This window comes from Oryctolagus cuniculus, chromosome 12 (genome assembly GCF_964237555.1).
Source record: "Oryctolagus cuniculus chromosome 12, mOryCun1.1, whole genome shotgun sequence".
NCBI lineage: Eukaryota > Metazoa > Chordata > Mammalia > Lagomorpha > Leporidae > Oryctolagus > Oryctolagus cuniculus.
The window spans coordinates 100,947,938-100,974,366 of NC_091443.1; the positions used below are offsets into that span (position 1 = coordinate 100,947,938).

Sequence of the window (26,429 nt, forward strand, 5' to 3'; positions counted from 1 at the left end):
TGGCGCCAAGTGCTCCAGCCCCGTCTGTCTCCCGGCCCCTCTCCCGCCCTCCCTCAAACCTAGCTGGAAGGAGAGGACCACGCATTCTGTGTGAAGAGCAGGGTTTTTATTCACAGCTTCAACAGGGGAGCAACCGATACAGCAGGGATATAACCTCGTGTGCGTCCCGCCAGCTCTGGCGACCCCGTCAGGAATCCCAGCCGTGCAGAGACGGACTGGCGCCCAGCATTTACATCCAGGCGGCACTGCCACCTCCCCCGGGCCGGCACAGTCTAAGGTGAGCTGCTGCTGGCATCACTTCTGCAGTATTTGCACCGGAAGCCTCCTGTACTGAATGAAAACACAGAAGAGTTGATCTGGCAAGGCGGGGTGGGGGCGCGGCGCCGCCCACGAATGGAGCCTCCTGCCACTCCTAAGTGCCAGGCACCTGCAGAGGTGGGCAGGGCAGGACCCCTAGCACGGCTCTCCCTGAAGGGCCCGGGAAGGAGTCACCGGCCGTGGTGTCCTGAGAGTTATAGCCCCAACCTCACAGCACAGTCGCCACACTCTAAGGGGGAATGTGAAGTCAGATCCCAGTGCTTGGCACCACCCAGTGTCAGTGTCCTGACCCTCCCGTCCCCAGCTCCGGCCCAGGCCCCACTGATGTCCCACCTGCTCCCGGCCAGGTGTGCTGCCCCTGAGATTCTCGTGCTGCAAGCCCTGCGGGTGACACGGTTCCCCTTCAGACCCTTAGCCGTCACATCTGAGGAGGGCTGGGGGCCTTCAGTGTTTCAGGAGTCAGGGGTGTTGGCTGGGGCTGAGGTTGAACCTTCCCCAGGGAATGCCATTCCCTCTTTCCATAATGTACACACCCTATGCAAGGCACAGTGAGGATGCGAAGGGGACAGCAGCAGGCACTGCCCGGAGCTCCCAGACGGCTAACAGCCCCCACTTACCCAGGGCTGTCTACATACTAGCATCGCGCTGGGCGCATGACATAAATGGTCTCACTCAGTGAGAGATGGGCCCATTACCCTCTCCACTTACGGATGAGGGGGAGGAGGCTGAGATTTCTGAGGTCACACAGCTACTAAGCAGCTGGGTCAGGAGGGCTCACCTGGCCAGAGCCCACCTTCTGCACACAGCCACGAGCCCGGGGCACCGTAGTGCACAGTGGGACAGCACCAGGAGCAGGGAGCAGAGAAGCTGCTCAACCAGACCAGACACTGTGGCTGGCTTGGCTTTAGTTTGGGACTGAACTGCATAGGTCAGTGGATTATAACCGAGAATGATTAGGGCACCTTCCTCCCTCCCCCCACCCCCGAGGACATCTGGTGACAGGCTGGGGGCCTGTCCGCCTGTCACAATCTGGGGTGGGGGGTTCTGCTAGCATGTGTCGGGTGGTGATCAGCGACGGACACTGCCGTGCACGGCCCAAGCCCTGCCGCTGGCTACAGAAGCAGGCACTCAGGGTCCCAGCTCCAGCCACAGCACATGCAGGGCGCAGTAAGGATGGATGTGGCCAAAAGAGCAGGGGCCGATGGAGTGGGACAAGGCTGTTGGGCCTGGGGGACAGGTCCTGCTGCTAGTGGCTGTCTGCTCCTTGTCTGACCTTGGACTGGGTGATGAGTGGGGGGGCTTGTGCCATGGGGTCTGCAGGGAGGGTCAGCTTCCCTTGGCCAGTGCCCTGCTCTTTGAGCCCTGGGATAGAGGGATAACCCGGCATTCCTTCTTCCCGGCTCTCCACACCCACCTCGCCCTGGCCAGGCCATGATACCCCATGGCAATGACAGCTCCTCCATGCTGGACCAAGGGGCGGGCCCTGGCTGAGCTCTCCTGGTCCTGGCTGGGGTGGGGCCTGGCTCACCTGGGTCTGGGCTGCTGGGCCGCTGAGGCTCAGGCCCAGAGCTTTCTTTAGCAGGAGGATCCGGAGCAGATCATGACTCAGCTGCAGTCTCTGGGCCCTCACGGCGGTGGGGGGAGTGGTCCCCAGTGGGAATGGGCTGGGGGGCTCCAGACTCTTCTTGCCCATGAAGTGACCTGGAAAGGAGGTGTCGAGGCCCAAGGAAGCCAGGGAGTGAGGATTCTACCCCAGCGGGGAAGTTCCCCATCACTCCCATAGTTGGCTCTCGCAGCAGGAAGACACCACCTTCCCCCTCCTCACCAAGACCCACCGAGGTGTCTGGGTGTGGCAAGGCCCAGCACCTCGGCTCTTCCAGAACCAGTGCAGAAGGGGGCCCAGCAACTGGGGAAAACTGTCCGTCCTGCCGCCTGCATGGCCGAGCACAGGGAGGGGAGGGCAGGGAAGGAGATACGCCAGAGCCTGGAGGATGCACAAATCCAAGCCCGAGGGAAGGAGCAGCACTTGGCAGGCAGATCTGGGCCCCAGGCCAGCCCTGCCCCTGCGCGCTCACCTGTGTGCGTGTCAAGTTCCCCTCTACTGAACGGGAGGAGCCCAAGGGGCCCAGCTGCTCCCTGCAGTCCCCAGGACGAGGGGCTGCAGGGGGAATCAGAGCAGGGTGAGGGGCGCCCGCTGCCCCGAAGACTCACCGGTGGCCCAGAGGTTGCCCCGCGGGTGCACTCGGATCTTGGCAGCTCTGCCGCGGGGCTCCGGGAGATCCCAGCTGAGCGGGGCCACGCCGGCAGCGAGCAGGGCGAGCAGCAGGAGGCCGCCCAGCGGCTGAGCGCCCCCCGGCCGCCGGCCCATGGCTGTGCGGCGGCGGCGGCTGGCTCCGGCGCTCCTCGCCTTCCCGGCTTTAAACCCGCGCCTCCGGAGGCGGAGCCTGCCCCCGCGGAGCCCGAGCCCGCCCCGCCGCCGCCGCCGCCGCCGCCACCGCCGCCGCCCGCAGGACCCTTCAGGCGGCGGTCCAGAGTGAACTGCCCGAGCCCACGCCCTCACGCTGAGGTCCCGGCACGCGGAGAGCAGGGGTCGGGAAGCCCAGAGGAACTCCCGGGACCCCGTGGCCGCTCCACCGGCTTTCAGAGCCGCGCCTGGGCGACTCAGGCACTTCAACAGTCCTGGTTAGCATTGCCAGGCACCAGATGAGCTCCATCACCCCTTCCCTCTCGGGGCACTGGACCTGTGTCCCCGGGTGCTTTACCAAGGTTCTGTGCTGGGATGTGGAGTTGGGCAGGAGGCAGAGCAGGTCGGAGTGGAGAGAGCACTGGATCATAAGTCCATATGAAAGGACGTTGGTAATAACTGCACTGCCCTATTTGTAATAATTCTACACTTGGCAGCACACCTATCTTGTGCCAGCCAGCAGCAGCCTCCCAGGAGCTGCCCTCCCCAGCAGCCCTGTGGTCCTCCAAGGCGCTGCCGGCCTTGCCGGGCAAAGAACTGCAGCAGTGCACGGCTTCGGGAGCGGGGGAAGGCGTGGTGCTCCAGGAGAGCGCCGCTGATTTCTGCTAAGTGCTGGCTGAGCACTGTGCTAGGCCCAGGAGGGGGAGACGAAGCTCTCTGTGGGGCACGGTGCACAGAGCGGATGATGGAGAGGCTGTGGCCCAGCCATGGGAGACCCACTGAGAGTGAATGATGCAGAGGCTGTGGCTCAGCCACGGGAGACCCGCTGAGAGCGAAGGATGCAGAGGCTGTGGCCCAGCCACAGGGACCCGTCCCTGGAACGATGCACAGGCGGCTGTGCCAGAACCTGCTCCTGGCTGGCTCAGCAACCGCACCGCTCTTACTACTTTTGCCTGTATGCAGCTCAGATCCGTCCCTGAGAGAGCCGTTTGCCCAAGGAGCTGGGCGTCGGGCTCAGCTTCCAGGAGCGTGTGACACACGGTATGGGGACACTCCATTTCCGGCCTGGCTTTCTGCCCTGTCTTCCTGCTTCTCACCCCCACTCTGGCAGTTGCACCTCTCTGCTTTCTTGTCACAGCTTAGCCATGCTGTACAGATATAGCTCTCCTCACCTTCCCATAATAACCATTCCCTCTGCGACCCCTCCCTTTCCTCTGCATCCCTCTCGCCCCCATCCTGTGGTCTCTGGTCTACAACACACAGGAGCTGGTATTTGGTGAGTGCTGCCTCACTTACATGCTCCAAGCAATCTTTGGTAAGTTTTGCTTTCTCACGTTTAGGTAGAAGCAGGCTCAGAGGGGTTGGCACTCGGCCTGGAATCAGACTTCAGGGCAGGCACCGACTTCCCTAAAGCACACCGCCTCCGCCCCACTGCAACAGCCAGTCAGGTTCAGACCTCCGTGGCGTGGGCGAGTGGGCGCCGCATTTTAGGTTTCACTCCTGCAGCTGAGCCCTGGACCTTTGGTTCTACTTCAACCGAGCCTCCCTTGACCCAGCTGAGCTCCCAGCTCCCAGCACGGCTCCACAACTGGCCACAGAAGCCCGAGAACAAGGCGGCCTGTGAGGAGCCTGCAGCCGCAGCCAGCTACAGAACGTCCATGGACAGAGCAGCTCTGGCTTGCCTGGGGGGTGGGAGGGCGGGGACTGGCAGGCAGAGCCGAGGGTGGCTTGCCCGGGGCAGTGCTGGGCAGGGTTTAGCAGGAGGCCCAGCACTGTCTGCCAAAAGCCTACTCCCTCCGTCCACTCTGATGGCAGAAGCCCAAAGGCCTGCTTCCCACAGGGAAAGAAAGGGTGACTATGAACAGGATGGATGTGGACCTGCGTGCAGAAGCTCTTCATTCTAGAACAACACAGAAAATGCGGAGAGGGCCCACAGGCCAGTCCCAAGGGTGATTAACGACACTTGGGAAATCCGATGATTACCAACACCAACAAGACATCAAGCTGCACCATGACTGTAAATCAGAAATAGTTTGAGATGAAGCACATGTGTGTTAATGTTTTGTTATATTTTCATTAAACTGGAATCGATTACAAGTAACACCTTTTCCTGACTTGGCTTTTCTCTGGTCTCCCAGATGTGTGTCCTCAGCACTGCTGGACACAGCAAGGACCAGTGCTGTACCCATTTTCTGGATGAGTATACTCAAGTAGGACAGACAAACTAAACAAAGGGAGAAAACCAGAGTGTGGACTCAGATACACGGAACAATGGAGAAAGGGAGATGGAGAAATTTAACTTAGACATAAACAAGCCCCATGAGAGGGAAGCACAGGCCAAGTGCTACTCCTGACAGACAGCAGGGGGTAAAATCTGCACCCTCGGGGGCCGGTGCCGTGGCTCACTTGGTTAATCTTCCGCCTGCGGCGCCGGCATCCCATGTGGGTGCCAGGTTCTAGTCCCGGTTGCTCCTCTTCCAGTCTAGCTCTCTCCTGTGGCCCAGGAAGGCAGTGGAAGATGGCCCAAGTCCTTGGGCCCTGCACTTGCATCAGAGACCAGGAAGAAGCACCTGGCTCCTGACTTGGATCAGCGCAGTGCCAGCCATGGCATTGACGCTATCTGTCAAAAAAAAAAAAAAAAAAAAACCTCCACCCTGCAAACTCCAGACCCGCCTCCACCCATGGGGACCAGGACGGGGACAGCAGAGGCACAGGGAGCTTGGGACAGTGCAGATCCTACTGCTGAGTTTCAGAACAGCACAATCTTGGAGGGAGGAGAAGAGAATCTGGGACGTGTGATACAATTTGCCAAAGTCAATGAGAACTCAAAGGGGCTCTCACATCAGAACACACCAGTAAGAAGGAGATCTTGCAGAAACTAAACCACCAAAAGGCAGCTTTCCGAAGAGAAACCAGCTGCACCTAGGAGAATGTGAGGGATCCCAAAGGTGGCTAAGAGGCTACTGCTGGGGCCCGTGTGGTGGCGCACTAGGTTGATCCTCTGCCTGCAGCGTCAGCATCCCATATGGGCGCCGGGTTCTAGTCCTGGTTGCTCCTCTTCCAGTCCAGCTCCCAGTGCCTGGGAAAGCAGTGAAGGATGGCCAAGGTGCTTGGGCCCTTGCACTGGCATGGGAGACCCGGAGGAAGCACCTGGCTCCGGATCAGCGCAGCTCAGGCCATTGCAGCCACCTGGGGAGTGAACCAACGGAGAGAGGACCTTTCTCTCTGTCTTTCTCTCTCACTGTCTATAATTCTTCCTGTCAAATAAATAAATAAAAAAATATGTTTTTAAAAAAGAGGCTACTGCTGAGCTAACTGGTGCAAGTGAGCAGGAAAGCTCTGGAAACCCAGGAAAGGGAGAGGCCACAGGCCCAGTGTTTGGCACAACTGGAGTGTAGTAGTCATGTATTTCAGGGCACACTCTGTAACTGAAATAACTACTCCTAGGGCTGGTGTTGTGGCACAGTGGGTTAAGCGGCCACCTGCCACGCCAGCGTCCCATATGAACGTGGGTTCAGGTCCTGGCAGCTCCACTTTCAATCCAGCTCCCTGCTAATGCCCCTGGGAAAGTAGTGGAAGATCGCCTAAGTGCTTGGGCCCCTACTCCCACGTGGGAGACCTGGATGAAGCTCCTGGATTCAGCCTGACCCAGCCCTGGGTATGGCAGCCATTTGGGGAATGAACCCGTGGATAGAAGAACTGTCTCTCCCTCTCTCTGTAACTCTGCCTTTCAAATGAATAAAAATAAATCTTTTTAAAAAATAAAAAAGGGTTAGCCGGCGCCGTGGCTCACTAGGCTAATCCTCCACCTAGCGGCGCTGGCACACCGGGTTCTAGTCCCGGTTGGGGCGCCGGATTCTGTCCTGGTTGCCCCTCTTCAAGGCCAGCTCTCTGCTGTGGCCAGGGAGTGCAGTGGAGGATGGCCCAGGTGCTTGGGCCCTGCACCCCATGGGAGACCAGGAAAAGCACCTGGCTCCTGGCTCCTGCCATCGGATCAGCGCGGTGCACCAGCCGCAGCGCGCCGGCCGCAGCGGCCATTGGAGGGTGAACCAACGGCAAAGGAAGACCTTTCTCTCTGTCTCTCTCTCTCACTGTCCACTCTGCCTGTCAAAATAAATAAATAAATAAATAAAAATAAAAATAAAAATAAAAAAGGGCGGGCCGGCGCCGTGGCTCAATAGGCTAATCCTCCACCTTGCGGCGCCGGCACACCGGGTTCTAGTCCCGGTTGGGGCGCCGGATTCTGTCCCGGTTGCCCCTCTTCCAGGCCAGCTCTCTGCTATGGCCAGGGAGTGCAGTGGAGGATGGCCCAGGTGCTTGGGCCCTGCACCCCATGGGAGACCAGGAAAAGCACCTGGCTCCTGGCTCCTGCCAGGATCAGCGCGGTGCGCCGGCTGCAGCGGCGGCCATTGGAGGGTGAACCAGCGGCAAAAGGAAGACCTTTCTCTCTCTGTCTCTCTCACTGTCCACTCTGCCTGTCAAAAAAAAAAAAATAAAAAAAAAAAAAAATAAAAATAAAAAAAATAAAAAAAATAAAAAAGGGAAATAACTATTCTTTCCACTCTAATCTGCCAGAGAATCTACTTCTAAGAGATTTACAGAACAAATCAGAGGAAGGAAAACCTAGTGCCGCTAAAGAATTCCCAAGGGGTTATAATCTCGGGGTTTACTGCAAATAAGTCCCATTCAACTTTGCAAGGATAGAAGGACTGGGTTATGGTGTCCAGCATGGCCAGACTTTCAAGTCTGGCTCTGCCGTGCGTGGGTCAAAGGACCCTGCGCAAATCCCTTCAATTTCTCCTGGGTTCTCTTGTAGAACAGAGGTCATTTTGAGGCTTTTTAAATGCGAGAAAGTCAAAGTTTGCTATAAACGATAAAGCCCCCTAGCACCTGGCATATTCTAAGTACTCATGTTATTAACTGGGTCCTGGGAAAAGCAAAGCCTGCTTAAAATCTGGAGCCCTCAATAGCAGCTAAGGCCGTGGCACTGACACCACAGTGCCCAGCCCTGGCAAAATGCCTATTACACTCCAAGCTGTTGGATAAACTTAAATACCAGCACATCCACTTCAACTCTTGACTAATTCCGAGAAAAGAACTCTATACCATATTCTCTCTTTTTTAGCTTAATGTGGGATGTCAGGCTAAGAGCTCTGATGAAAGCCTGATGCCAGCCGAGTTACTAACTTACCAGACATAAATCCTAAGCATAAAATCTTCTAACTATACTCTTTGAACTCAAGCTGGAATCCAGCTTACCAAGCTAAAAGATGAGCCATTGAAAGCAATGGCTGTAGAGAAATGACCCTTAAATCAGAGTAGGTAGCATTCCAGAAACTCTGAAGGTTGGTAAAACAAGGATATGATATATGAGTATAATGTGAAAGTCATATTTGGTATAATATAAACTGTATCTGGGAAGACAGTAACTGTTGCTTCTGTAATATAACTTAGGGAAAAGCAAGACAAAATATTCTTGGCTATAAAGGATAAGAGGTTGGTTACAGACTGGAGGGAGGAAGGCTTATAAGAAAAAAGAGCAGGAACGAAAATTCTGTTTCCTAAAAGAGGCCATAAGTTTTAAAAAAATCACCGAACACTGCTCACAGGACAGACGAAGATTCCTGGCTGGCCTTGCAGGAGACGGCTTCTCGCAGAAGTTGCCAGTCCACACTGATACTGCGGAGCATCCTCTGAAGTAGCTCTATGGGCCGGCATTGTGGCATAAAGGGTTAAGCTGCCGCCCGCACTGCCAGCATCCCATATGGTTCTCGGGTTCTGGCGGCTCCATGTTCTTTTTCTTTTTTTAAAGATTTTATTTATTTGTTTATTTGAGAGGTAGAGTTACAGACAGAGGGAGAGACAGAGAGAAAGGTCTTCTGTCTGCTGGTTCACTACCCAAATGGCTGCGACAGCTGGAGCTGGGCTGATTTGAAGCCAGGAGCTAGGAGCCTCTCTGGGTCTCCCACACGGGTGCAGGGGCCCAAGGCCTTGGGCCATCTTCTGCTGCTTTCCCAGGCCATAGCAGAGAGCAGGATCGGAAGAGGAGCAGTCAGGACTGGAACCAGTGCCCATAAGGGATGCTGGCGCCACATGTGGAAGCTTAGCTTACTATGCCACAGCGTTGGCACCTGCTCCTTTTTCGATCCAGCTCCCTGCTAACGCAACTGGGAAAGCAACAGAAAATGGCCAAGTACTTAGGCCCCTGCACCCACATGGGAGACACAGATGAAGTTCCTGGCTTCAGTCTGGCCCAGTCCTGGTGGTTGCAGCCATTTGGGGAGTGAACCACCGCATGGAAGACCTTTCTCTTTATCTCTTCCTCTTTCTGTAACAACGCTTTTCAAATAAAATTTTAAAAAAGTCTTAAAAAAAGAGAAATAGCTCTATGAAAATCATTAGGCTAGTTATGTCTTGTTTCCTAAAGACATGTCTTGCTGACTGGCGGGAGATGGACACACACAGCCACTCTGTGGCAATGCTGATAAGGAGGGTCAAGAACCAAGTACAGCCTGAGCAGGAAGTGCACACTCCAGAGCTCAGTCAAGAACAGGAAACTGGGGCCAACGCTGTGGTGAGTGGGTAAAGCCGCTGCCTGCAATGCTGGCTTCCCATATGGGCACTGGTTTGAGTCCCAGCTTTCCACTTCAGATCCAGCTCCTTGCTAATGTACCTGGGAAAGCAGCAGAAGATGGCCAAGTGCTTGGGCCCCTGCACCCATGTGTAAGACTCAGAAGAAGTTCCTGGCTCCTGGTTTTGGATCAGCGCAGCTCCAGCCATTGTGGCCATTTGGGGAGTGAGCCAGCAGACAGAGATTTCTCTCCCTCTCTGTCTCTTCTTCTAACTCTGCCTTTCAAATAAAAAAGAACAGGAAATTCCCCCTGCTGGGGCCCTCTGTGCATGTCCCGATTGCTGTAGTTGGGATGCTGGGTGGAAAAATTTGCCTAGGGAAGGCATCACAGCCTTGGCAGGGCAGGAGATCTTGCCTCACTCGTCTTTGCATCCCCCGGCCTAGCCCAACACGTGTACAGCGTAGATGCTCAAGAAAGCACACTGAGTGAATGAGAAAGCTTTCAGCAGGTGGTGTGACTGGCTCAAGAGGAGATGAAACATCTGTGCAGTAAGGCCAAGGCCAGGTGCAAGAACGTGCAGTCTGGGGAGGGCTGTGGCTGGGAAAATCCTGAGGGCCCAGAATAGCACCTGGAAGGCAAGGTTTTCAGCATTTTTTGGTAAGCCCTGCACATTCTAGTTTCTATACCACTTCTTGGTTACACAGCATTCTTTCATGTCCAGACCCACCACAGTTGTATGTGAGGGTTCATATTTGTTGCTTTAATTCTGAAAACTCACCTGGTATTGCTGATGACTCTACCAAGGGCTGGAAGTAATGAGGAAGACACACCTGGCCAGGCAACAGCCAGAACAGGCCATGGCGATGTGCAAGAGCACCAGCTAGAATCAGCGGGATCATCTCTGAGGCTGTACACTGATAAAGGTCATAAGGGGGTAGGGGCGTGAGCAGATGCTAAAATGCCTCCTACCATGTTCTGAGAGGGAAGCTGAACTTGATCAAACACTTATGCAAATACCAAGAAAATATGCAAATATACACTTATGTAAATACCAAGGAAAACACACAAGAAAGCCCAGGGCTGAGAAACCTGTGACTCCCTAGGAAAAGTGACAAATGTCAGTACTTCGTCCATCTAGAAAGAAGACACACAGAGTCCAGGAACACAGACAGAAAAGGAGAGCATGATTAACACTAAAAAGTTGGAAAGAGAACCATGAAGAGATGAAGTTTTCAGATTCAAGTCTGGTAAGACCAAGAGAATATACTTACTACACAACAGGAAAGTACAAATCACTTAAATGATTCATGTTCTCTGCCCAGAACAATAGCTCAACAACAATGTTAACCTAAGTTAGTGCTTGCAGCTCCAAAGCACGATCATGCTGAATAGTTCATCCACTTTGCTTTATGATACCAGGGAAACAAGTAGTAGAGGGTCCGTATGATGGGGCTTCTGCACTGGAGGAGCTTACGATGTAGAAGGGCAAGCACAACACTTCTGGTTTTAACAAGAGCACACCGGGCCAGCATTGTGGCACACTAGGTTAAGCCACTGCCTGCAATGTGAGATTCTGTATCAGATCTTTGGTCGAATCTCGCTGCTCTGCTTCTGACCTAGCTCCCTGCTAATGCACTTGGGAGGCGGTCCAAGTCCTTGGGTCCCTGCCACCCATGTGGAAGAACTGGATGGAATTCCAGGCTCTGGTCTTCGGCCTGGCCTGACCCTGACTACTGCAGTCATTTGGGGAGTGAACCAGGAGATGGAAGATCCTTTTCTCTGTCTCTCCCCTCTCTCTATTATTCTGCCTTTCAAATAAAGAAAAAAACACTCTTAAAAAAAAAAGTCACTTTTGAAAGTAAAATACACCTTAAAACTAATTAACAGGTGGTAATCTACTATAACAGGCAAAGAGTGACACGCTGGGGGAATGTATGTTTCTGGATTTGGGGGACAGCAATGAGGGTGAATGCCAGACTTAGGAAGAGGCTGGAACTACAGTTGGCATGCCCACGTCCCACACTGGACTGCTTTGGTTCAAGTCTCAGCTGTGCTCCCAACTCAGCTTCCTGCTAACGTGCACCTCAAGGAGTTGGGTCCCTTCTATCCATACGGGAGGCCTTCATCGAGTTCCTGGCTCCCAGCTTTGGCAGGGCACAGCCCTGGCCATTGTAGGCATCTGGGGAGTGAACTAGCAAAGGGGACAAGATCTGTCTAATAAATACATTTTAAAAATTAAAATGACTGGACATGGTAGGAAGATGAAAAGTCTATGTGAATACTCCTTCACAGAAAATGTGAAATTTGGAGAGGAAGATCAGAGGAAACATTGAGCTTGAACAAGAACAATCAAGGGCAAGTATCCAGTGGCAACAGAGACACAGGGCAGGGCTAAGGGCGGAAGCTTGGAAATGACATGAAGACATTAGCTGAAGTTATGAGAAAGGATGAGTAACAGCCAAGAGGCAATCCCATTATCAAATTCTCATGTCAAGTTTTTTCAATTCTCATAATAGGTAAGCCCTCCTAACTTCCTACTTGCCCTGTCATCTCTCTCTCTCTTTTAAAGTATTTATTTATTTGAAAGAGTGACAAAGAGAGGGAGAGACAGAGAGAGAAAGAGATCTTTCATCCACTGGTTCACTCCCCAAATAGCCACATCAGCTGGGGCAGGGGCCAGACAGAAGCTAGGCGGCAAGAACTTCATCCAGGTCTTCCTTGTGGGTCTTCCAAGTGCAGGGGCCCAAGCACCTGGACCATCTTCTGCTGCTCTTCTAGGCACACCCGCAGCGAGCTGGATCTAAAGTGGAGCAGCTGGAACTGAACTGGGGTCCAGGTGGGTCTGGCGTGGGTGGCGGAGGCCCAACCAGCTGAGCCAAAACACCAGCCTGAGATTTCCTCCCATTCCACATAGAGGCTGTTTCAGAACCCCAAATGGCTCCTAAGAAAATTTAGTACTATATAAGCCTTACAGCCAGGCTCCAAAAGCATTTGGTAGCGGTGACTTGCCAAGTGTCTTACTCTATTGAGATCATTAAGATCCCACATCCAAGGTATGAAGGCTAAAGCCTCGTTAATGGATGTAGGGTGGCACTGGTCTCTACAGAGGAGGCTTCATTCCATTAACATTATAGCATGGGCTGAACAAATAACAGAAACCGTTCACGGAGCCCAACACAGAAAGCTTGCTTACTTTGCAATTTCACAGTAACACAAGAGAACAGATAGAATCACAGGCATTTCGTGCTCACTCTACTATTTGCTCTTTCCCTGCCTGCCTGCCATGAGCTGGGCTCTGCACTGCCTACTTTCAACTCTGCCTTCTTCGAGTCTACCTTAGAGGAGAGCCATGCCAGACACTTAAAAGACAACACGGTCAGGCCAATCAAAATGTAAAGGCAACAGGAGAGGGTCAAGCCGCCGCCTGCCACACTGATATCCCACATGGGTACCGGCTGGAGACCCCGCTGCTCCACTTCTGATCCTGCTCCCTGCTAATGTGCCTGGAAAGGCAGCAGGAAGAGACCCACAGGTTTGGGCCCTGCCGCCCACATGGGAGACCTGGAAGAGGCTCCTGGCTTCAGTCTGGCCCAGCCCTGGCTGTTGCAGTGATTTGGCGAGTAAAGCAGCAGACGAAAGCCAGATCTCTCTCCCTCCTACCTGTAATTCTGCTTTCAAATAAATAAATACATCTTCAAAAACCAAAGACAACAGGAGAACGCCTGCTCTCCAGCACCCCTCCCCCAGCTCCTGCAGCCGCTAGCGCCCACTGCCATCACGGAGAGCTGAAGGTGTCTCCAGTTCAGAAAGGCTGTGAGCTTTTACAGCCAAGTCAGGTTTTCTGAACCTCTCAGCAACACTGTCTGGGCTTATAACACATCTGAGTCACGCCCTGGTGAAGAATCAATTTTATGACTAAGAGACTTCCTATGAACGTCAATAGCTACTTTTGCTTCACAAAAACAAAATCTAAACAAAGAAGAAACTCTTGTTCCTAGTAGGGCCACCTTCTTTTCTGGGGGACTGTTCACACCAAAGCCGTTACATCTCCTACAGGGTCCTAAGCACCAGCCACGGAAGGCAATTTTCAGGAGCTCTCCCGATAAACACAATTCAGGGATAAGGGGTTCAATGTGCAAAGTCTTTTATTTAAAATTCTGCAAAGTTAAGACTGACGACCTCCTGAGCACGTGCCACCCCCTGGCAGGAGGAAGGACGGCCGCGAGCTCGTGGCAGCTGCATTGCGTCTGCAGAGCTCTGTAGGCACTTCAGAAGTGAAGCCTGGCTTCAGATACAAACACTGGGGGCTTTGGCTCAACCTTTTAATATAAAAAATTCACTGATGTACAAAAATGCCAAAGTGTGACAATGACAACATAGGAAATCCTGTGATTGAAAGTCCCCTCGAGTGCACCCTGCGATGCACACGCGCCCGCCCACACATACTCTGGCGTGGAAACATGAACTAATGCAAACCAGTGCTACCAAGAAGCGCCAACACGTGTGTTCTCCACTCCACCAATCAGAGACCAGAATCTACTCCAAGCATTCGGTAACAGAAAGTACGGCATCTTCCCAGAGGCGGCAAGGCAGGCTTCTTACTCGCGATGAACCAGCACAAACAAGCCCAGCAGAAAGAGCACGGCGTACTGGAAGACAAACACGACCACGCGTCAGAGAAGCGGCTCCACACCCACAAGGCTGCAGTCAACAAGCTGGCCTTCAGGGCCAGGACACATTTCTGAATTAACTGGCTCTTTCTTCATTTTTTAAACTGCAATCCATTTAACGGTTTCAAAATTAAGTGAAAGATTATGTTTTAATGAAACATATAGCAGACATTCTTACCTTAAATTTAGGATAATCATTCATGAGAATTGTCACAATTCCAATATAAGGAACAAACCTGAAACAAACAAACCAAAACCCAATCACCACAGGACTTTTTAAGTGAAGCAGCTGTTACCATTAACCGACTGATTTTCCGCTCACAAGGCCCAGGAGTGGTGTATCCTGTTCTACGGGGGAGTTAGGAATATCACCATTTTATAGATGAGGAAACAGATGATCAGGCCCAGGACCTGCCCTGGTGACTGACGGCTGCGTGCTAATTCAGCACCAGTGTGGGTTTCTGGTCCCAACCCTTAGGGAGCTGCCAATCTAGTGGGGAGGGGGAGGGGGGCGGCCAGGCAAGGCAAACACACCAGAACATCACAAGGTATTTCACGTTAATTGGCCACAGTGTAAGTCTGAGAGCTCTCACAGCACTCAGGGTTTCACCACTCTCTCACTTTTTAATCTGTAATTTGGATTTGGCTCTCAATCCTCAAACTTTTCTCGGACCATTTTAATCACCACAGGCAGTAAACCAGCCTCATCGTCCTTCACAGCCCTCACATCTCCACGGCAACCACAACCTTGCCCTTGAAGTCTCTCCGTGGTTTCTGTAATGCACCATGAATCTGGCTGTGACACCTTTGATTTTTCCCTGGTTCCCTTCCTTCTCACTCTAAAAGTTTGTTCTCTTAAGCAAAACAGGGTCATGAGTTTTTACAGCAAAATTATCTGATAAATAATCTTACAGTGCCTGACATTTCCCTGAGGTCTGTGTCATAACTTTAATGAAGTAGTTATTCAAGCAGCTGTTTGCCAACCCTGTCCCCTCTGATCCCCCAGGCCAGCACAGTGCCCCGCACACAGTCAGGAAATACTATCTGACTGACCGTGTGGATTGTCTCCGCCTCTTACTTTTTGCTCCCCTCTGGGGAAAACTCATCTTCTCCAAGGGCTTCAACACCCTCCCTCCCTCCCGAAGCAAAAGACACCTCAGCCCCGAGCATCACAAGAATTCAGGGCAGAAGAGAAAACGCAGGCACCACGGGTACGGGAGGACACGTCCAACTCCCTTACCCTGTGTCTTCCATGACACGACTCACGAATGACACCCTCGCAGGCTAGAGCCTGCCGCAGAGAAGGGAAGCTGGGCTGCAGGGGAGGCTGACCTTGGCACGGCATTAAACAGCCCAGATACTTTTGCGTAGGGCACCTTTGCACCATGCCAAGGGCAGCACAAATACAAAGTCCCTTCTTTCCAACATCTCCACCTTCAAAGCCTCAGGCAACCTTGAACAGACATCTTTTCTTCGATACATTTCACTTCCGTTTAATAACTCCCCTCCCCTCCTATCTCCTGCCCCTCTCCCTATGGCAGCACATGGCCTGTCTCTCCCCCTCCCCCAACTCTGAAAGGCACAGGGAAGTTCAAGCAGCACAGTTCTCGTGTGAGGTCTGTGACAGATACGTCAGGGCCAGGAACACCCCTTGTAGAGCCTACACTTCAGTCTCAAACCCTGAGACCTTTAAGAGCTGAAAAATGGGCCGGCGCCGCGGCTCACTAGGCTAATCCTCCGCCTGCGGCGCCGGCACACCGGGTTCTAGTCCTGGTCGGGGTGCCAGATTCTGTCCCGGTTGCCACTCTTCCAGGCCAGCTCTCTGCTGTGGCCAGGGAGTGCAGTGGAGGATGGCCCAAGTGCTTGGGCCCTGCACCCCATGGGAGACCAGGAGAAGCACCTGGCTCCTGCCATCGGATCAGCGCGGTACACCGGCTGCAGCGCGCCAGCTGTAGCGGCCATTGGAGGGTGAACCAACGGTAAAGGAAGACCTCTCTCCCTGTCTCTCCTCTCTCTGACCACTCTGCCTGTAAAAAAAATAAAAAATAAAAAAAATAAAAAAGGCTGAAAAATGACAGTCACACGGGGCTGGCACTGTGGCATAGCGGGTAAAGTCACCGCCTGCAGTGTCGACATCCCATACGGGCAATGGTTCAACTCCTGGCTACTCCAATTCCAATCCAGTTTCCTGCTAATGTGCCTGGGAAAGCAGTGGAAGATGGCCTAAGTCCTTGTGACCCTGCACCCACGTGGGAGACCTGGAAGAAGCTCCTGACTCCTGGTTTTGGATGGGTCCAGCTCCGGCCGTTGCAGCCTTTTGGAGAGTGAATCAGTGGATGGCAGACCTCTCCCTCTCTCTCTCTGCCGCTCTGCCTTTCAAATAAATAAATAAATAAATAAATCTAGCTAGCTAGCTAGCTATCTTTAAAAGAAAAAAAATGACAATCACCACAAAATGGCCCTGCTAAGCTCCAGGAGGTAGATGGAAGTCTTCCATAGTTTGTAGAACATTTTTCCTCTTTAATGCAATACTTGTTTCTTTAAATGCAATCACTTTAGTGAAGGTGAGAAATTTAAGAACATACATAAAGGCAAATGCCTCCATAAAATGCAGAACAGGAGCTCTAAGCCTCTGTGACTCCTGGAAAACACCCAGCTGCTAATTCTCTCGCGATGGAAAAGCGGCAGCCATTCCCACACAAGATCTCCTCTGTCACCTCCACGGAGAATATCTATGCCTGAAATCCACAACTCGGTTCCCAACAACCACACATTCTGTTTACGAGTAGTCCAGGGAAGCATCCTGCTGTCTAAAGGCTAGCTTTCCTTCAGAGAAATATAAGGGAAACGTGGGCTGCCAGAATATGACAGGGCAGTCCAAAGTCAAACAAAAGGTTTAATTATCTGTACCACCGCTTCCCTCCCTGGACAGAGATGGCAAAGAGCTGATAATCAAGTTCACAATGCCATTACCATCAGTCATCTGAAATTCAAATCAGCTGCACTTTCTTCCCATTCTGTTCAGATAAACACATATGCTAAAGCAGAGTTGCTAACACAAAGACTGAGGTCTAAAATAAGCAAAACAAATGCCATCCTCAACACCTGCCTATGACAAGTTAGCATTTGGAAGGTGGAGTGCAGTCAAATCCCTTGTCCCTGGGGGTTCTTGGGATCGCAGGTGCTGCTGAGGAAGTAGCCTCTGCAGAAACAACTGTCCATTGCCAACATTTGGGGAGAAAATGAAAACCGACTGTTTTGCAAAAGGCCACGCAGACACTCAAGAAAAATGCCATAGAAAACAACAACAGGGGTTGGCGTTGCAGTCTATCAGGTTAAGCACCACCTACGACCAAGCATTCCATGTGAGCACAGGTCAGGTCCTGGCTGCTCCACTTCCAATCCAGCTCCCTGTTAATGCACCTGGGAAAGCAGCATATGACAGCCCAAGTGCTTGGGCCCTGCCACCAATATGGGAGACTCAAATGGAGTTCCAAGCTCCTGGCTTTAGCCTGGACCAGCCCTGGCCATTGTGGCCATTTGGGGAGTGAATCGGCAGTTGCAAGGTGTCTCTCTATCACTCTGCCTTTCAAATAAAAATGAATCTTGAAAAAGAAAAAATGAACACGTGACCCAGCACAATTTTGTCAGATAACAAAAGGAGTCTGTATCTGAGAAGTTTGACCCCCAAGAGCCAAGAGAATACACAATGACCAAAATAGGACCGACCACGTTGCTTCTAGAATGACATGTTTCCAGTTCATCAAAAAAGTAAACTTGAAAAGCCTTGTCCATGAAACCGATTTCAGTCAACACAGCTCTGCTTTCCTGGATTTTCCTTTTTCTTTCCGTTTTCAATGTTTCTACTCCCTGATCTCCCACCAGAAATCCATCCTATTGCTCTCTGCTCCTAATAGATCCTCTCGTGTTTTTCAATTTCCTGGATTTAGAAAGAATGACCTCCATTTAATACTTCATCAGCCAGTATGAATTTCACTTTTCTAAAACTGGTTTTCTCACATGGAAACATTAGGCTAGGTGAAAGAAGCCAGACAGAAAGGTCCACAAAGTGTAATGGAATCTCATTTGTGTGAAGGACCCGGGACAGGCAGTCGTAGACAGAGAGTGGGTTAGCGCTGTCAGGGGAAGCAGGAAGGATGGCGTGAGGAACGATGCTTATGAGAACAGTTTTATTTTAATTGTGGTCATGGTTGCACAACCTTGTGAATAGGCTAAAACTCACTCAATTGTTCACTTCAAAGTGTGAATTTTATATCCAAATATATGTGAATTCTGTCTCAATAACATTTTTTAAAAATAATTATCACTTTGGGCCCCAAGCCCATGTGTAAAACTTTCTATATGTTGTTTAAAAATAAAGCAAAACAAGCATTTTAAAACACGCATGAAGACATTTGCACCACAGGCACAGATTTCTCTGCGGAAAAGCTCTATTCTCAAGGTTTGGGTACAGCCTGACTTTGCAATATCAGCTTAGTGTTTTATAAACACAATTTCCACAAAGGAAGGTGATGTGTTCCATTATGTGTCAAGGTAAATGGTGATACAATCAACGGAAAGTGAGTTTGTGTAGGTAAGATTCTGGGCTCCTGCTGTTCATGCCTCAAGTCTTACTTCAGAGAGTTCTAGACTATTACATTATTATTATTTTTATTAAAAGCTACAAGAAGTCTATATTTTCAATGCTGGGATTTAAAAAAAAAAAGATTTATTTACTATTTGTTTGAAAGGCAGAGCAACAGAGAAAGAGGGAGAGAAAGAGAGAAAGATGGAGAGAGACTGAAATCTTCCACCCACGGGCTTACCCCCCAAAAGGCTGCATGTAACATCCAGGGCTGGGCCAGGTCAAAACCAGAAGCCAGGAACTGCACCCAAGTCTCCCACACAGGTGCCAGGGACTCAGGTACTCGGGCCATCATCTGCTGTCTTTGCAGGCACATTAGCAGGAAGCTGGATTGGAAGTTGAACAGCCACGACTCAAACTGGCACTCAGATACGGGATGCCAGCGTGTGAGTGGTAACTTAACCTGCTGAGTCACAGTGCCGGCCCCAACACTGGGTTTTAGAAACAGCAGCATATATATTTTTAGATTTGCCAAAATTTCCTCAGGAAGACAAATTACTGGAGTGAAAGCCTGGTTCCCCAACCTGTCATAGGAAGATCATCTTTTACCCAACAAACGGCCAGAGAGCAGAAACAGTGGAAACAAACACTTCAGAATCAAGACCCAGGTCAAAGGACACGGTTGCGCTGATACAGTCTAAATAAAATAGTATGGCAAAATTTGTCAAAAGCCTTAAAATATGCATGTTTCGTGACTGGTGCTGTGGCATAACAGGTAAAATCGCCGCCTGCAGTGCCGGCATGCCATATGGGCACCAGTTCGAGTCTCAGCTTCTCCACTTCTGATCCAGCTCTCTGTTATGGCTTGGGAAAGCAGTGGAAAATGGCCCAAGTCCTTGGGCCCCTGCACCCATGTGGGAAGACCTGGAAGAAGCTCCTGGCTTCGGATCAGTGCAGCTCCAGCCGTTGCGGCCAGCTGGGGAGTAAACCAGCAGATGGAAAATCTCTCTCTCTCTCTCTCTCTCTCTGCCTCTCCTTCTCTCTCTGTGTAACTCTGACTTTCAAGTAAATAAATAAATCTTTTAAAAAATGCATGTTTCATTCTGTAATTTCACTTCTGGGAATTTACTGTGAAGAATGAACGGACAGAGGCACCAGCATTTATGTAACGAGGATGTTCGTCATCACACTGTTCACAACAAAGAGCCTGAAGCCAGGCCCGCGTTTGGCTCAGCAGTTCAGCCAGCTCTTAGGATGCCCGCATCCCACCTCGGCGTGCCTACTTTGAGTCTCGGCTGCCTTTGCTTCCAATCCAGCTTCCTGCTAATGCACATCCTGGGAAACAGTGGATGACGGCTCATGTGTTTGGGTCTCTGCCATCCACATGGAAGACCCAGACTGAGTTCCGGGCTTTTGGCTTTGGCCTGGCCCAGACCTGATCTGTTGCAGCCATTTGGGGAGTGAACCGGTAGATGGAAGATTTCTGTCTACGTTTAAATTTAAAAAATTAAAATAAATCAACTAAAAAATGTGAAGCCTGGGAACAATCAAGAGCATCTAACAGGAGACTTCTAACTGAAAGTATGACCTAGCCTAGAGTGAGAGAGCACACAGCTTTGAAAGGGACGATCTGGAGATAACTTATTGCTAGGTAAATATGCTTGTAATTTTTTGGGTGAAAAAAGGGTTATAAAATGGTGCGGCTATTCTTCTCCCACATACAAAATGTATTCACGTATATATGAATGCACGTATGTTAACATCTGCACCTTGGGGGCTGGCATTATGGCACAGTGAGTGAAGCTGCTGCCTACAATGCCAGCATCCCATACTGGAGCACTGGTTCGAGTCCCAGATGCTCCACCTCTGATCCAGTTCCCTGTTAATGTACTTGAGAAAGCAGCAGAGGGTAGCAGTAGTCCAAGTACGTGCATCCCTGCCACTCATGTGAGAAACCAGGATGGAGTTCCAGGTTCTTGGCTTCAGCCCTGGTTTTGTGACCATTTACAGAGTGAAGCAGTGAATACAAGATCTCTTTCTCCCTCTATCACCCTGCCTTTCAGATAAATAAATAGATCTTTTTTAAAAATTCTGCCTCTTTTTTTTTTTTTTTTTTGACAGGCAGAGTGGATAGTGAGAGAGACAGAGAGAAAGGTCTTCCTTTGCCGTTGGTTCACCCTCCAATGGCCGCCACGGCCGGTGCGCTGCGGCCGGCGCACCGCGCTGATCCAAAGGCAGGAGCCAGGTGCTTCTCCTGGTCTCCCATGGGGTGCAGGGCCCAAGCACTTGGGCCATCCTCCACTGCACTCCCTGGCCACAGCAGAGAGCTGGCCTGGAAGAGGGGCAACCGGGAAAGAATCCGGCACCCCGACCGGGACTAGAACCCAGTGTGCCAGCGCCGCAAGACGGAAGATTAGCCTAGTGAGCCGCGGCGCCGGCCTAAATTCTGCCTCTTTACCTCTATACATAAAGGGTAAAAGAACATAAATCAGAAAGTGGACAGTGAGAGGGAGAGCAGAAAGGAGCTATCACCCACCCTTCTGACGGCTGGTATTCCCTTTTGTTTCTACATGAACCTGTGTATTCACAATGAGAGGAAAACAAAAAAATTCAAAGAAGTTTCTGGCTGAATAAACACACTGGGAACATCTTGGGAACCTGGGGAGAAGGGTACTATTATGTCTCAGAAGCACTGATAACCTGATTTGGACGCAAACGGTATTTTTAGCTCTATCATAGGAAAGAAGTTCCCCTGAAGAGAGGGCACGCACAAAAAACAACTCTGCAGGGACAAAACACAGTGGTGCTTCTTCTAAACCAATCTCTGTGGCCCCAAACTGAACACCTCTGGTGCCGAAACTGGGACAACTTTCACTCAGAAACGTGACTTCCTTCTTTGCAGGAACAGGGTTCTCAGCATGCAGGCCTGTGTCCAGCCTTGGTCAGAAGCAGCCGAGGTTCTGATATTGGCAAGAATGCCCTGGGCATCTTAAAGCGAGAGCCAGAAACCGCCCCTTTCAGAAATGCTGTGTGCACAACTGGAGGCAGGTGCTGGAGTCAGCCCACCACCACCGTCACTGTGATCCCAGCTAAATGAGCTTCTCTGTTTGTGTTTCCTCATCTGTAGAATGGGAATGTTAGAATTGTTCTGAGGTTAAAATAGGTAATAGTTGTAAAACACTTAGAATGAGTGTCTGGTACATAGTAGCCCTAATAAAGGTAAGTTATTGTTAATACTATTAATAATATCGAGGTAGTAACAATTCCATACTTCCTTACACCAGGAACTTACAAGTCCTGTCCTCCACTGATCTGTTCTCCTGATAAAATCTGAAATAAACAGGCTTTATATAATTTTTAAATTTCAAGACTAGAAATAAAACAGTATGGGATAAACTAATACAAAATAATTAACTCAGCTGAACACTTTAAATCGCTGATTCAGTACATTCTTAAGAAACGTGTTTCATGCAGCAGGATTAACACTGGTCTGCAACCCAGTGCCCAGCCCAGCCGCGACATCAGAGCACATGCAAGTGCCAATACCATTTCTTCAGTGAGCTGCATAAACAAACGGATTTTTAAATGCTTACATCCATTCACCGTCACCAGCAATGCTCTGTTCCTGGACTGCACCCGTGCCTCTCTCTGTAGCAACATGCCTCAGGTGAAAGATGCAGTTTAAGAAGCACACTTTCCAAAAAGGACACCAAGGTCATCGGATGGGTTCCATGGCGTGGGATCCAACAGCACCACTGTGAGCGCCACATTTCAGAAGACATGAAAAAGCTCTGTGCCCCCTCCCCCCACACTTACCCCCGGGCTCTGCCCACCACGTCTTTTTTCTCTAGCCAATGTTGTCCTTGTTTGTAGAGGCCTCGGTCATCAACTGCATTATTATCTCCTTTGGTCAAAAACTTAATATGCCCATTTTGCCTTAAAAGAGAAAGAGAAACCCAAGTCATCCAACAGCTTGATGGCATCTGAAAGCACAAGATTTATTCTTGTTAACCAAAAACTCCTGTGGCACTGTGGTATTTCATCACCATTCCTAGTATCAAAATAATTATTTAGCTAAAAGAATGTTTGTAGCAGTGTTGTTATCATAAGGACTAAAAACATCTAAAAATCCAACATACATTGCAAGCATTAAGAACAATGTTGTAGAAGAATATTTAATGACTCTAGGAAGGCATACAAATTTATTAGGTAAAAAAATTATAAAAAGTATAAACAATATAATCTCATTTTTGCGGTAAAATATACATAAGCTACCCATTTTTTGAAAATACAAGGAACACAGAACACATCAGACTCCCCCACAGGAGGTGATGGGCAAAACGCAGACTATGAGAAACCACAAAACAACCCTGCTTCTTCACCTACGAGGGCAAGACACAAAGAACGTTAGCAAGGGAACCCACAGACTACATAAGAGACCACAAAGCCTATCAACCAACTTCAGGCCAAGGACGTTAACTGAATCCAAATTCAGATAAAGCATTTTTTAAAAACTTAAGATACAGTAAGAATTTGAACAAGAAACCAGAATCTTAATCAGACAAAGGAATTCTTTTTAGTATAACCATGCTAATTTTCATTATGTTTTATAAAAGCCCAGTGATCATGTTTTAGAAAGAGTTATTGAAACCTTTACAGATGACATGATATGATATCCAGGATTTGATTCAAAATAACAGACGGGAAGAGCGGGAAGTGCAGAGTTGAGAGCTGGCCACGTTCTGATTGCGACTAGGACTGGACAGCAGGTACCAGGGCGTCATTACACTCTCGTATGCGTGTTGGAAACTCTTCACATTAGAAGAAGAAAAGGAGAGGAAAAAAAGGCACTAAACAAGGTCTAAAATAACACAGATGAAGGTATAAAAAATGGCCAGCGCTGTTGTGGCGCAGTGGGTTAAGCCACAGCTTGCGACACTGCTATCCATCCTGCAGCACCAGTTCCAGTCCTGGCTGCTCCATTTCCAATCCAGCTCCTTGCCAGTGCACCTGGGAAGGCAGCCGAATATGGTCCAAGTACCCTGCCGCCCACATGGGAGACCAGGACAGTGGTCCTGGCTTGCGGCTTCAGCCTGGCCCAAACCTGGTCATTGCAGCCATTTGGGGAGTGAACCAGCGGATGGAAGACACACAGCTTTGTCTGTCCCTCTCTCTCTTACCTCTCTAACTCTACCTTTCAAATAAATAATCTTAAAAAAATTAAAAATAAATAAACAGTGGCTATCTCTAGTTTTCTTTAGTGTATCTTTACTTTTCTGTAATAAATGTTACTTGTAAGCCGGCGCCGCGGCTCACTAGGCTAATCCTCCGCCTTGCGGCGCCGGCACACCGGGTTCTAGTCCTGGTCAGGGCGCCGGATTCTGTCCCGGTTGCCCCTCTTCCAGGCCAGCTCTCTGCTGTGGCCAGGGAGTGCAGTGGAGGATGGCCGAAGTCCTTGGGCCCTGCACCCCATGGGAGACCAGTATAAGTACCTGGCTCCTGCCATCGGATCAGCGCCATGCGCCGGCCGCAGCGCGCCGGCCGTGGCGGCCATTGGAGGGTGAAGCAACAGCAAAAGGAAGACCTTTCTCTCTGTCTTTCTCTCACTGTTCACTCTGCCTATCAAAAAAAATAAATAAATAAAAAAATAAATGTTACTTGTATATTATGGGAAAAGATTAGTTTTAAAAGGAAAAACCTTTCAATTCTTCAGACATACAACAGTTTATATGAACAGCATCTTGCTTACTCAAAAAAATTAGTAGTTTAAGGGTCGGCGTTGTGGTATACTTGATTAAGCCGCCACTGAAAACACTGGCATCCCATTTGGGTACCAATTTGTGTCCCAGCTGCTCTACTTCCAACCCAACTCCCTGCAAACACACCTGGGAAAGCACTGGAAGATGGCCCAAAGTACTTGGGCCCTAGCACCCACATGGAAGACCTGGAAGAAGCTCTGGCTTTGGCCTGGCCTTTGCAACCATTTGGGGAGTGAATGAACTGATTCTCTGTAACTTGCACTCTCAAATAAATATATAAATCTTCTTTAAAAAATTTAAAGTTTAAGTCTACCAAAGAACCTTGACGTTTTCAGTGATTTTAAAATTTAACTGAGGGGTGGTTGTTTCGCCTGGCAGTCAAGAAGCTGGTTAACACACTCAGGTGCTTGGCTTGTCTGTCTTCATTGGTTCCTGACTCCAGCTTACTGGTTCCTGCCACCCCATGGTAAACCTGGATTGAGTTCCTGGCTCCCAGCATGGGCCTCCCCCAGCTCTGGCTGTTGTGGGCACTTGGGGAGTGAATCAATGGTTCGTAGAAGCTCTATGCCTCTCAAATAAATAAATTTAAAATATTTTTTAATTGAACAAAAAGTGTATTTTATAGTTAATAATGATAAGCTTAAAATTACTTCAGATGATTTTGGGTTAATCATTGTACTAGAAAGAAGAAAATTACCTTCAGACTTCTAAAACCCAGTTAGATTCTGGGTCAGAAACTGGCTCACCAGACACTAAATCTGCAGATGAAACTAAATCGAGAGGTGCTGCAAACACCAAAGACAGTTAAGTGCAAACAGTCACATTACAAATGAGATTCCAGTTAGAACAAATGCAAATATATACGGAGAAAAGGAACCTGTGGCTGACACTCCAGTAAGTGAAAGAATATCTGAAAACTCCTAGAAGGTCAAAGAGGACAGGTGCTAGCGCAGGCTGGCTCCAGCGGGGAGTCAGGGGTCGCAGGTAGAGTCTGTTCCTCCAGGAAAACAACACTGACCCCAAAGAGCAGAAAAGTAAAACCAGAGATAAGAAGGGAAGACCTGGGCCAGCGATGTGGTGCAGCGGGTTAAGCCAAGGCCTGCAGTGCTGGCATCTCATAAGGGCGCCGGTGCAAGTCCCAGCTGATCCACTTCCAATCCAGCTCCTTGCTAATGTGCCTGGGAAAGCTACGGAAGATGACCCAAGTACTTGGGCCCTCCACCCACATGGGAGCCCTGGAAGAAACTCCTGTTTCTGGCTTCGTCCTGGTCCAGCCCCATCCACTGCAGCCATTTGGGGAGTGAACAAGTGGGTGGAAGATCTCTCTCTCTCCTTCTCTGTCTCTAACTTTGCCTCTCAAATAAATAAATAAATCTTAGAAGAAGAAGAAAAAAACCTAGACAGTGGGATAATCACAAGGAAACGGATGTGACACATGATCCGGGCTGCTCCCAAAGACCTGATTTCAGCAAAGCACACACACGCGCCCCTCCTGGGTACTACCAGGAGAGAACACCAGCTTTTTAAAAAGGCACAGATCCCCAACAACTTAATGGCGGAACAAATATCCTAAGGTGACAACCAGATCTATTCCAGCACTTCACAACTCATAAGTTCAAAATACTCAAGGAACATTATTACAGCAGTTCTCCCTTGCTAGCAAGGGACCAAATATTTAATATTATCTACTTCTAAAGAGCTCAGAGTGTTCAGAATGTCATCCATCCATCACAGTACTGTGACACCAGGAATGAGGAAATAATCACTTTACCGATGAGAAAAAAGAAGACCCCAAAGACCAGTGGGTATAGAGTTCACTAGCTGTATATCTGCCTGCTGGGGGAAAAGCTAAGCTATGGTCTGGGTCACGCCAAGGGTGGAATTTCTTCTTTCACATACTTGATCATGTGCCAGTGTTCATCATCATCAAATTATAATACCTCCAAGGGCTGAATTTACTAAAATACATGCAGTTTTGTCATTTGGCTCATATTTAAAAATTTAAGGAATCTGTAATTAACATATTATCTGCAATGAATCTGCCTTGAAACAAAAGGAACTGCTTCAAAGTCAAGTCTATAGAACTCACTCAATTTCAAAGGATCCTAGATAAACGTGGAG

The 26,429-nt window shown here is 49.9% G+C and overlaps 2 protein-coding genes across 5 annotated transcripts in view; both read right to left on the minus strand.

Moving 5' to 3' along the window:
* Window positions 1–84: 84 nt before the first annotated feature.
* NMB (neuromedin B) lies at window positions 85–2,757 on the minus strand. The gene is made up of 3 exons (XM_002721480.5): window positions 2,530–2,757; window positions 1,847–2,019; window positions 85–330 (listed from the first exon to the last, which is right to left on the minus strand). Exons 1-3 carry the CDS (start codon window positions 2,684–2,686, stop codon window positions 295–297), a joined length of 366 nt encoding a protein of 121 aa, XP_002721526.2. The 5' UTR covers window positions 2,687–2,757; the 3' UTR covers window positions 85–294.
* Window positions 2,758–13,421: 10,664 nt separating this feature from the next.
* Window positions 13,422–26,429, minus strand: part of SEC11A (SEC11 homolog A, signal peptidase complex subunit) — an 82,112-nt gene continuing 69,104 nt past the window's right edge. For 3 of the 4 annotated variants that reach the window (XM_051834268.2, XM_017337548.3, XM_008275310.4), the window contains 3 exons: window positions 22,366–22,485; window positions 14,143–14,200; window positions 13,422–13,943 (listed from right to left, as the gene is read on the minus strand). In XM_051834268.2, the coding sequence (XP_051690228.1) occupies window positions 13,893–13,943; window positions 14,143–14,200; window positions 22,366–22,485 (229 nt within the window). In that variant the 3' untranslated portion in view covers window positions 13,422–13,892. Of the gene's footprint in view, window positions 13,944–14,142; window positions 14,201–21,841; window positions 21,880–22,365; window positions 22,486–26,429 lie in introns of all 4 variants that reach the window. The other variant, XM_008275309.4, reaches the window with a different exon arrangement.

Bases quoted from the DNA above. Each gene is read 5' to 3' on its own strand.
- NMB (XM_002721480.5), bottom strand. From the start codon at position 2,686: ATGGGCCGGCGGCCGGGGGGCGCTCAGCCGCTGGGCGGCCTCCTGCTG. The intron at 2,020-2,529 runs GTGAGTCTTCGG...CCTCCTTTCCAG, and splicing joins GGGCAACCTCTGGGCCACCG to GTCACTTCATGGGCAAGAAG. The intron at 331-1,846 runs GTGAGCCAGGCC...GTTTTCATTCAG, and splicing joins GCCCAGCAGCCCAGACCCAG to TACAGGAGGCTTCCGGTGCA.